General features: G+C 38.9%; 1 protein-coding gene across 1 annotated transcript; it reads left to right on the top strand.

Moving 5' to 3' along the window:
• The first annotated feature begins 1032 nt into the window (after positions 1–1032).
• Positions 1033–6857, top strand: LOC132560677 (mucin-2-like). Its single transcript, XM_060225349.1, has 3 exons — positions 1033–1711; positions 2260–2899; positions 6431–6857. Exons 1-3 carry the CDS (start codon positions 1033–1035, stop codon positions 6855–6857), a joined length of 1746 nt encoding a protein of 581 aa, XP_060081332.1.
• The last annotated feature ends 5880 nt before the right edge of the window (positions 6858–12737 follow it).

Raw genomic sequence — 12737 nt, forward strand, 5'->3', positions numbered from 1 at the left:
AACAATATATAGTTATTCTGTTATCTTGAAGAGTTACAATATAAAATATTGCATGTTTTCCATCGGCGCAAATCACATGGATTCAACTCTACAAAATGAAATGTTCTTTTAAGCTGGTCATTAATTAAACATGATTCTGCACTCTTACTGATTTTTGATTCACATGGTCTCGAGAACATAATTTACATATTTCTTCTGGATATGTTTTTGATATAACAAAATCCGTGTTGGGAACGAGACGTTACCTACATGAATGAAGAAACTCAAACTCTTACATCCCCACCGTGTCATTTTAACAGTGCATAAATCCAAGACACACAACTGTTTAAAGTAGATTGACAAGTTCCTTTGAGCAGATGAACATTTATCTGAAAGATAAACTTTTCTTTTGTTTCAAGATTCTTGTCTTTTTTAAAAGAACGTCAAAATTTGACAACAATTTTTTTTTTGTATTTTCAAGTTCCTTTTTAAGGACCATGTTTCTTCAAAAGTTTTCAGTAGTGTTCTGCGTATCGATGTTTTTCCCGCTCTTTTTATCTAAGTGGAAACTACGCTCGTGATTTAGCAGAAAATAGATCATAGACAGCAGAGTACGAGAATATTTTACGTAGGAAAGTAATATTATAGGGAAGTATACCATGATTCAATATAATAATTCCAACGCAGTACCTTATACTTCTGTGTTTTCATACCTACTTTGTTTTCAGTAGTTGTACTTACAAATATAAATGGCGTGCTTAATATGGCGACAGTCTGTAGAATGTGGTGATGTCGTAGTTGATGTCGTGATAAAGTTGGTAATGTAAACAATTTTTGTCGCTAGGGTACGTCTCTCGAGTATTATTCTGAAAGTCTTTGTAACATTCAACAAAGATCTGTGTGATTATACATTAATTCTGACTGATAGATAATTTTTGTCAATTTATCATTTTTTGATTTAATTAATTCTTTTAGTTTAAAAGTTTTAATGTTTTTCTTCAGCAACATGAAATCTCTACTCTCTATAATTCTTCAGATCAACCATCTATGGTAATGACAGAAAGCTTTGGACAGGTATATATATGGCCGCTAAACAACAGTACCTACGGCGGGGAAGTTTACGCCAACACAGTACAGGATAATAGTCAGTCTGGATTTAAGTTTGGAGAGCTACATCCGAACTTTAATGGCGTTAAATCGCTCACATTTGACGGATCCGGATATGTTGATATAGCGGTTGGACCTGCCTCCTTTGGTAGCAATGATGTTTCTCTTGTCATTCATTTTAAGAAAACAAATTCGGCTGACTCGACATTATTTCATTATAAATCCACAGCAACGACGGGCCAAATAACAGAATTAAAAGCATCGGTGATCAACGAGGCACTAGTCTTATCGAAAACTGCTTATGGATCTGTAGAAGGGAAACAATTTTTTGCCAGCGTTAAGCTCAATACCTGGCATACACTGATTTTCTGTGTGCTCAAAAGCAATGGACGGTATGATGTATATCTAGACAATTCAAACAGTGTTTATTCAACCGACAGTTTCGCATCCGACCAAACCCTGACGACACCAGGAACAATTCGCTTAGGAGCAAATTTGAATGGAGGAGATAAGTTCACGGGTGCTGTTATCTGTATGGGGCTTTTTAACGATGACCTTGAGAGTGATGATTTAACTTCCATAAGGAGTTTCTGTGATAAGTCGAACTGGGTCTATACTCCAACAGGTAAGTAATATATTCAGTACGGTGGGTGTATGCTTAGTATGGTGGGTCAATACTCCAACAAGCGACCATAATATTCTGTATGATGAGATTACTTAAAGAAATTAATCTGCTTGTAATCATGCATTTGACTGTACATGGCTGATTACTTCTGCCCCTCGGTTGCCAACTATCTCTGGATGTTTCAACCCTGGACCATGACATCTCCTAGTTGATGTGCCAACTTATGCAGGGAATAATTAATAAATCGCAACGAAGTGTTACCTTACCGTTTTTATTAAGTCTAATGTTTACTATATCTAATTTTGTTCAGTTTTCATTAAAGTTTACTTCAAATTGTAGTCTTTGTAAGATTTTGCATACTGTGTACTTCGTCAGTTGTACTAGGTTTTATTCATGTGCATCCTAAATTAAGCATTGTCCTTGATGGTTGCCTGTTGACGATAAAATATCATATTTCATCGTGACATTGTGCGTTCTCACTAAAAACAAATGCCCGTCATGGTAAGCGTTTTTTCTTAAACTTACTGTAATCTATTTTCAATTTTCAGATTTGCCATCATCACTTACCACATCAACGACAACACTCACTTCTACAACATCACCTACCACTACCACATCAACGACAACACTCACTTCTACCACATCACCTATCACTACCACATCAACGACAACAACCACACCCACTTCTACCACATCACCTACCACTACCACATCAACGACAACAACCACACCCACTTCTACCACATCAACTACCGCTACCACATCAACGACAACAACCACACCCACTTCTACCACATCACCTACCACTACCACATCAACGACAACAACCACACCCACTTCTACCATATCACCTACCACTACCACACCAACGACAACAACCACATCCACTTCTACCACATCACCTACCACTACCACATCAACGACAACAACCACACCCACATCTACCACATCACCTACCGCTACCACATCCACAACATCTACCACCACATCACCTACCACTACCACAACATCTACTAACAATCCCATAAAAACAATCATGTCACCTTCCACTTCAGCCGGGTCAGTAAGAGTCTGCCAGGATATTAACTGCTACATCGAGCGAGTTGCCGATCAGAGAAAGCCAACGACTGCTATAGAGAGTCCCTATGACCTGTTGATCGTAACAAGCATCCTTAGGTGTGCCGGGAGGTGTGGCAGAAACGTCACGTGCTCTTCGTTTACATTTAACGTTTCAAATAAAACATGTGGCTTATATACACAGTCGCATAGTGCTATAGATCTCATGTTTGCTGTAGAAGAGATTTACTTCAAAGTTATTTAAGGTGAAGTGCACGATGCATTTTCTGTTCAATACATAACAACATTTGGAATGCCATGGTTTTAATTTAGAAACACATGAATAGTTAAAAGCTAACAGAATTAAAATATCAAAATCTTAGTAAAACGATTCAAATGTAATGTAGACATCTGTAATCGACTACTGAACAATATGCTAAACATTTCTCTGAGGAATCCTCTGCGACCTTATCCCGACAATACTGGATGGACTGATTAAGGAATTGATCTCACTCAATGTGACTTTAAATCCAGAAGTTCTAGAGGAAGGAACCGTTGAACGAATTGTTGATGGCATGGCATAGGTACGAATATCCGACTGCCCATTAATTAGGGGATGTCTCGTGGTATGAACTTCCGTCTTTGTGTTAAGTAGGGTATGTTTCGTGGTAGGATCTTCCGTATATTTGTTTAGTAGGGGATGTTTCGTGGTATGAACTTTCGTCTTTGTGTTTAGTAGGGGATGTTTCGTGGTATGAACTTTCGTCTTTGTGTTTAGTAGGGGATGTTTCGTGGTATGAACTTCCGTTTTCTGATTAGTAGGGGATGTTTCGTGGTATGAACTTCCGTCCTTCTGTTTAGTAGGGGATGTTTCGTGGTATGAAATTCCGTCTTTGTGTTTAGTAGGGGATGTTTCGTGGTATGAACTTCCGTTTTCTGATTAGTAGGGGATGTTTCGTGGTATGAACTTCCGTCTTTCTGATTAGTAGGGGATGTGTCGTGGTAGGAACTTCCGTCTGTCTGTTTAGTAGGGGAAGTTTCGTGGTAGGAACTTCCGCCCGTCTGTTTAGTAGGGGAAGTTTCGCGGTCGGAACTTCCGTCTGTCTGTTTAGTTAAGAAAGTCTCGTGGTAGGAACTTCCGTCTGTCTGTTTAGTTGAGAAAGTCTCGTGGTAGGAATATCAATCTTTCTTTTTAGTAGGTGAAATCTTGTGGAAGGAATTTCTGTGTAGTACATGAAAACTGGTGTTAGGAAGTTCCGTCTGTCTGTTAGTAGGGGATGTCTCGTAGTAGAAACGTCCGTCAGCTGTTTAGAAGGGGATGTCTCATGGTAGGAGCCTCCGTCTGTCTGTTAGTAGGGGATGTCTCGTAGTAGAAACGTCCGTCAGCTGTTTAGAAGGGGAGGTCTCATGGTAGGAGCCTCCGTCTTTCTGTTTAGAAGGTGAAATCAGGTTGGAGGAACTTCCGTCTTTTTGTTTCGTAGGGGAAGTATCCCTGGAGGAACTTCCGACTTCCTGTTTAGTAACGATGTTTCAATGCACGATCTTGCAAATTTTTTTTGGGATTCCTCGGTGTAGGAACATTGGACAGACTTTTAGTTGGGGATTCCTCGGTGTAGGAACATTGGACAGACTTTTAGTTGGGGATTCCTCGGTGTAGGAACATTGGACAGACTTTTAGTTGGGGATTCCTCGGTGTAGGAACATTGGACAGACTTTTAGTTGGGGATTCCTCGGTGTAGGAACATTGGACAGACTTTTAGTTGGGATTCCTCGGTGTAGGAACATTGGACAGACTTTTAGTTGGGGATTCCTCGGTGTAGGAACATTGACAGACAGACTTAGGAACATTGGACAGACTTTTTGGGGATTCCTCGGTGTAGGAACATTGGACAGACTTTTAGTTGGGGATTCCTCGGTGTAGGAACATTGGACAGACTTTTAGTTGGGTAGGAACATTCAGACTCGGTGTAGGAACATTGGACAGACTTTTAGTTGGGGATTCCTCGGTGTAGGAACATTGGACAGACTTTTAGTTGGGGATTCCTCGGTGTAGGAACATTGGACAGACTTTTAGTTGGGATTCCTCGGTGTAGGAACATTGGACAGACTTTTAGTTGGGGATTCCTCGGTGTAGGAACATTGGACAGACTTTTAGTTGGGGATTCCTCGGTGTAGGAACATTGGACAGACTTTTAGTTTGGGATTCCTCGGTGTAGGAACATTGGGCAGACTTTTAGTTGGGGATTCCTCGGTGTAGGAACATTGGACAGACTTTTAGTTGGGATTCCTCGGTGTAGGAACATTGGACAGACTTTTAGTTGGGGATTCCTCGGTGTAGGAACATTGGACAGACTTTTAGTTGGGATTCCTCGGTGTAGGAACATTGGACAGACTTTTAGTTGGGGATTCCTCGGTGTAGGAACATTGGGCAGACTTTTAGTTGGGATTCCTCGGTGTAGGAACATTGGACAGACTTTTAGTTGGGGATTCCTCGGTGTAGGAGTAGGAACATTGGACAGACTTTTAGTTGGGGGGATTCCTCGGTGTAGGAACATTGGACAGACTTTTAGTTGGGGATTCCTCGGTGTGAACATTGGACAGACTTTTAGTTGGGGGATGTAGGAACATTGGACAGACTTTTAGTTGGGGATTCCTCGGTGTAGGAACATTGGACAGACTTTTAGTTGGGGATTTCTCGGTGTAGGAACATTGGCCAGACTTTTAGTTGGGGATTCCTCGGTGTAGGAACATTGGACAGACTTTTAGTTGGGATTCCTCGGTGTAGGAACATTGGCCAGACTTTTAGTTGGGGATTCCTCGGTGTAGGAACATTGGACAGACATATGTAGAGTACGAGTAGCTGAATCAACGATATTACATTGTTATCATTTCGTTCATTACATACGTCAGTGCTTCGCTTCATACGTCATTTGTTTGAAGGTGACAGCGCAGTTATCGAAATGTCACTCATCAATCAACTGGTTGAGTTTACAAGAACATTCTCTGTTTAATAGACTTCTCTGTGTAGAGAAGATATGACTCTCTATTTTAATAAATAAGACTTACAATCACAAGTTTAGTCTTTTCATTTCAGTACTTCAATTTTACCATCGCGTATTGACTTTGAAAACGCACGATCGTTTTGTTTTTGGTCGTTCGTGCTTCCGAAAATGCACGTTGATGCATCTAAGTAGTTGCTAAAAGGTGTAATTTTGTTATGACTGATTGTAGTGACACCTTTGAGTGTTCCTGTTATGGATGATTGTAGTGACACACGTTTGAGTGGTCCTGTTATGGATGATTGTAGTGACACACCTTTGAGTGGTCCTGTTATGACTGATTGTAGGGGCACACCTTTGGGTGGTCCTGTTATGACTGATTGTAGGGACACACGTTTGAGTGGTCCTGTTATGACTGATTGTAGTGACACACCTTTGAGTGGTCCTGTTATGACTGATTGTAGGGAAACACCTTTGAGTGGTCCTGTTATGGCTGATTGTAGTGACACACGTTTGAGTGGCCCTGTTATGACTGATTGTAGGGGCACACCTTTGAGTGGTCCTGTTATGGATGATTGTAGTGACACACCTTTGAGTGGTCCTGTTATGGCTGATTGTAGTGACACACCTTTGAGTGGTCCTGTTATGTTATGACTGATTGTAGTGACACACCTTTGAGTGGTCCTGTTATGGCTGATTGTAGTGACACACCTTTGAGTGGTCCTGTTATGACTGATTGTAGGGGCACACCTTTGAGTGGTCCTGTTATGGATGATTGTAGTGACACACGTTTGAGTGGTCCTGTTATGGCTGATTGTAGTGACACACCTTTGAGTGGTCCTGTTATGGCTGATTGTAGTGACACACCTTTGAGTGGTCCTGTTATGGATGATTGTAGTGACACACCTTTGAGTGGTCCTGTTATGGCTGATTGTAGTGACACACCTTTGAGTGGTCCTGTTATGGATGATTGTAGTGACACACCTTTGAGTGGTCCTGTTATGGCTGATTGTAGTGACACACCTTTGAGTGGTCCTGTTATGGCTGATTGTAGTGACACACACACCTTTGAGTGGTCCTGTTATGACTGATTGTAGTGACACACCTTTGAGTGGTCCTGTTATGGCTGATTGTAGTGACACACCTTTGAGTGGTCCTGTTATGACTGATTGTAGGGGCACACCTTTGAGTGGTCCTGTTATGGATGATTGTAGTGACACACCTTTGAGTGGTCCTGTTATGGATGATTGTAGTGACACACGTTTGAGTGGTCCTGTTATGGATGATTGTAGTGACACACCTTTGAGTGGTCCTGTTATGGCTGATTGTAGTGACACACCTTTGAGTGGTCCTGTTATGGATGATTGTAGTGACACACCTTTGAGTGGTCCTGTTATGGCTGATTGTAGTGACACACCTTTGAGTGGTCCTATTATGGATGATTGTAGGGACACACCTTTGAGTGGTCCTGTTATGGCTGATTGTAGTGACACACCTTTGAGTGGTCCTGTTATGGATGATTGTAGTGACACACCTTTGAGTGGTCCTGTTATGGCTGATTGTAGTGACACACCTTTGAGTGGTCCTGTTATGACTGATTGTAGTGACACACCTTTGAGTGGTCCTGTTATGGCTGATTGTAGGGACACACCTTTGAGTGGTCCTGTTATGGCCAATTGTACGGTTTAAGCATAATAAAAAAATCATACCTATGTAACATATAGTTTGTTTATCAATTCGATGTCCTAAAGGCTTTCAACATACCAATCAATGACCAGAAAGACTGTACGATCGAACATATTTATACACATAAAAACAATTTAGAAATTCTGCACCACCATAACGTTGATTAAACAATCGTCTGATTGAGGTAAACGAAGCGATTTCTATGTCACGTGACTGCGTTTTGAGCGATTAAGGCCATTGATTCATGTTTTCGGTTCAAAACTTTAAAAATTAGACACGTTCATGCAGACGACTTTAAGGATTGGATGAGGTGACACCGATCACAGTTGATACTGTTATTGTTCAGAGTAAACAGGCACTCATTTCAGAACAAATTTCTAATGAATTAGATCAACAGAATTATACGTACTCTGTTTTTCTTTTAAACAGATATCAATTTTATCCCACAGATATGGGAAATTGACTTTTCGTAATTTCACATTCGCATTGAAATGAAAAGACGAAATACCACTAATTAGCTACCATATCCATATTATATTTCGAAATGTGAATGATAACGTGAAATGTTCATGGCAATGGTTTCGTATATACTTGTAGAAAGGGTTTTTAGTTTAAGACAAGCCTCTTGGATTGAAATGACAATACGAAGGCAGTGTCTAACATAAGCCGCATAATTCTTACATAATCCAGAATATAATTCGCGGCTTATTTTCAAAAGAACGCTTTATATCAGTAATTTCAACAAAAGATGTTAGAGTCAACAGCAGGCAAAACAACAAACTGTATTCAAACTTACGTCGTACTACAATTTATGAACATCACGGCGCAACATCAAAGCTCCGTTCATTGTCTTTAAGCATTTTGAGAATCAGATTGCTGTTTAAAAATCAAGACTATGATAGATTGAGTTTGACGTGGAAACCAAGTCTGTCTCTAGATCGGAGTAAAGATTGCATGTCTTGATGGAGAGTGAAGTGATGACTGTGAACGAGAGACAGGATTCATCTTGGAGACATTGCAAGGCACATTCCGCAGAAGCCCTCACAACCATCGATTTTGTCGAAGTCACATGACAGGAAGGGGTGACGTCATTTCCGGTCAGCTTGAAAACCCCCTGTGTTCGATTTGCTGGAGCGGTTCCAGTTTGAGTGCACCCGGATGGATCCGGAGCTTCTGGCAAACCTAAAAAAAATCGTGAAATCACATTTCAAGGACATATTTACTCGTAATGCACAAAGAAATACTCAACGAAAGTTCGAATTTGCAATTTAATATTGAGGATTTGTTCGAGAAAAAATATTATAGTAAGTTGACATGTAGATCCACGACCTATTGAATTATATAAAATGTTATTGATTGGAAGCTTTTTTGTTTGAAACGATGAAAGATAACAACAAAATAACTGTCACATTTGTTTTATGATATATATATATATATATCTGCAATTTCAATTTCAAGATGATGGAAATCACTAACACAATACCCGAAAGTACACAGGATATCTTTGAATTTTGTGACTTGATAATCCAACATTCTTTTTTGTTTATTTTGAAGTTGTTTTTCTTGGACTAGAAAAAAAACTACTACAACAGTGAACTCTATTTTTTGTGACATGTCGATATGTCCTGGAGATATATGGTTATAACCAAAATTATCATTTTTTTCTACATTTTTTAAAATTTTCAAACCGATTTTAAACATGAAGTGAAATCTTAATTCAAACTCAGAATCGATTAAATGGGTGAAAATACGAACAAAAGAAACATAGACCCTGGCAAAATTTTAAAAGAATAATGCCAAGTGTTCTAGAAGGATAACCGTCTTCTGCTTCATGGACGGCACTCTCCATGTAAATCTAACGATCAGAAATACTTAAGTTTTAAGTAAACATTAGTGCCATTTTCACTTTGCTATATTTAGAAATGTTCCGCAAGGCAGACCTTAACTTGTTTGGTTATCAATTCCTCCGTATTCCAGAAATGGTAACATTTTGCCTATTGTATATTTGGGAGAACGTACAAACAATGATATGCGCATAATCTGATAAAAAAAATAGTTCGATGCTAGTTCACGACTGGTAAATCTATGCTTTAAAGACGTGTTAAAGGTTTAATGGGTCAATGACCCTTGTATACTCACAAGGAATAAAGAAACATTACAAACATCTTTTGTTTTATATGTTTATTCTACTCGTATGACTACAAAAGACACCAGGTAATAACAGGTTTTAATACAAAATTTTGAGTTAGTTGAAATAGATCCTGCTGTCTTTCTAGGACCCGTCAGTGACGCTAAGGGCCTAAAGTTACACGACTATTTTGCCTTCAGCATACTGTCTTTTAAGAGTCTCCGAAATTCCTACACAAGTCGTTTGAACTATAAGCATATCATAAAATATGGATTTACTTTGAATTAAACATGCTTGTTTTGATAACTTGTTTAAACCCTAAACAAGGGCTTTGAATCATTAGAATTAATTTCGTTTGTTGAACTTTGACCGTTGTCAGTTCTCTTTTTATTTTTTTTAAATAATAAAAAAAAATTAACAAAGTAAAACTGTATGTAAAGTGTCACGTGTCTTGGTGCTTTTGTTGTGTGATCTGCACTGATCACTGCTACCTACCATTTGGCCAGCTGTTCCAAACGGTGGTTCTCATACAGTTGTCCAGAGTGTAATCGTGCTTGACGTTCGAATCAAGAAGCTCATCGTGCAAACCAAAACAGGTCATTCCACCAGAAAACCGACCCATCGTGTTTACAAATCCGCCGCCGAGACGGATAGTTCCCGGTGAATTGAAAGCCTTTTGAGGAGTAGAACTACTGTCGGCGGTCAGTGTGAAGCTATTTACCATGAAGACAAGTTTCCCAGTTGATGCTTCAACTCCTATTCCAAGAAATTGCCACATGTTGGCGACTATCTGATTCAAGCCGGAAGGAAACAACGTGGTTTCAGGCACATTACCACCTACAGTCTTGGACGCATACAGGTCACCATGATCCAGCCAAAACTTCAGTTCGTCAATCTTATCCGTACTGCATGTGTTGCTACGGTAATGGAATACAGTCCCGGATGGAGGGTCGACATCGGGAAACAGGTTGATACGAAAGGTGAAATCAGAATATTGCAAGTTTGAATGGATTGTTACACTGGGTATATTGACGTCAACGTAGGGTCGTGTATTTCCATTGAGGAGCAGAGAATCATGATTGTTGCCAAAGTACGAGAAGGTCTTTCCGAATCCGATGCCACACTGTTCGTTGTCTTGTGGAGTGTTTTGCATGACGTCATAAAGATAACCGTAGTCGTTAAGAAGGAAGTTGACAAGGGGGGTGCCTGATACCGGGGGTAAGCCTACAACACACACACAAACGACACGCTTGGTAAGGTAGTATAAAAAACCCATACTTACGTAAATGTATAGCTAGTATCAACGTAGTTGAACAGACGATAAAAAGGAATTACATTTTGTGATGTACATTACAAATGTGCTAAAATAAACCCCTCGTTACATTTTCACACATTAATTACATCGTATGATATTCTATCTGTGTAATGTTTTAAAAAACGTTGTTTATTGACTGACATAAGGATTTGTTTGAAGACTTAATGCCAGAAATATACCAGGTTGCGAAAGGACGACAAACATGAAAAGTCACCGCTTCATCTTTTTTCGTCTTCTTTGCTATCTGAGAGTGTGGTAATTTAGAAGTTTAAATTTCAATCTGTCTCTCATGAAAAAAACGACAGGACAAGAATTAGAATTAGGTACATTGTCGATTAACTCCCTTGCGCAAAATCAGCGAAATCACCGAGATTGAAAAATGAACCACTAGACAATGATGATTTGTAGTTATATAAAATCAAAAATTTAACTGTATGCTTACCTAATCCCCATGTTGTGAATATCAACACCACGTATACGTCACGACAGGCCGGTATTACACACATCCTGTCTAGAGAAGAAGTATTTGGATCACTGACTGTCACTTATAATACAATCATTAAACAATGAAATATACATTATCACTGTATTGGTGGGTCATATGACTAAAAAAAACCCGTCAGATAATTGGTTGATGCTACTAATCATTGTTCACCAATATGTGCTTAGCCATTTGTCAAACAGGCAGGAATTAATTGATAACCTATTGAGCCTGTACATTTTTACGGTAAGTGGACCGGATGAGCAGAAAACGTGTAAACATCGGGGTACATAACTGCTTTTTAATTGTTACCTCTAGTATTGTGTGTTTCAACTGCTTCACGGATGAACAAATCATATGTCAATATTTATTGAAATATATTAGTATTTGTTTATGATATCGACATACGACGATGGGCTTTGTTCTACATAATTAGCAGTGTCCCTAATAAATAGACAGGACTTATTCCGTTCATGAATAATCATAAAAAACCGCACGGATAATAGACTACATTTTCACATAACAAGATGTATCAGGGTGATATCAATTACAACTTCTTCAAACCGATGTATCACTTCTGAGCCAGAAATCGTTCATGTTAAATATATTGTATGACTGCGGTTAGGGGCATTGGTTTGATTAAGCATGTGGAATTATAGTAGCGAGTAAAATACAAGTAATAACACTTATAGTTTCTTACTTATACCCTGGACTTTTTAGGATTTGCTAAGAAAACAGATTTTATCTTTAACAGATTTAATCAAAGAACTGATACAGAAACCACTGTACTGTTTCTAAGTTAGATTTACCTCTTGCAAAAATGGGCTCCATAATTTGCTGTATCAATTACCGCTTATAAAATGTGGACTCGATAAATTGACAATCGCCGCTTTCGCTGTGGAAAAAACATGGACTTAAAACCTACATTATTAACGTGTTAAAATATATGGACTAGTTTTCTAACATCAGTTAACGTTGAAATGAACCATCGTCATTATCACAGTAAAATGTAAAATTATCCATCGTCATTACCACAGTAAAATTAGCCATCATCATTACCACAGTAAAATGTAAAATTAGCCATCATCATTACCACAGTAAAATGTAAAATTAGCCATCGTCATTACCACAGTAAAATGTAAAATTAGCCATCGTCATTACCACAGTAAAATGTAAAATTAGCCATCGTCATTACCACAGTAAAATGGAAAATTAGCCATCGTCATTACCACAGTAAAATTAGCCATCGTCATTACCACAGTAAAATGTAAAATTAGCCATCATCATTACCACAGTAAAATGTAAAATTAGCCATCGTCATTACCACAGTAAAATGGAAAATTAGCCATCGTCATTACCAC

Source organism: Ylistrum balloti, unplaced genomic scaffold, assembly GCF_031769215.1.
Source record: "Ylistrum balloti isolate Yb309-2 unplaced genomic scaffold, AGI_CSIRO_Ybal_v1 Utg371096, whole genome shotgun sequence".
Classification (NCBI taxonomy): Eukaryota; Metazoa; Mollusca; class Bivalvia; order Pectinida; family Pectinidae; genus Ylistrum; species Ylistrum balloti.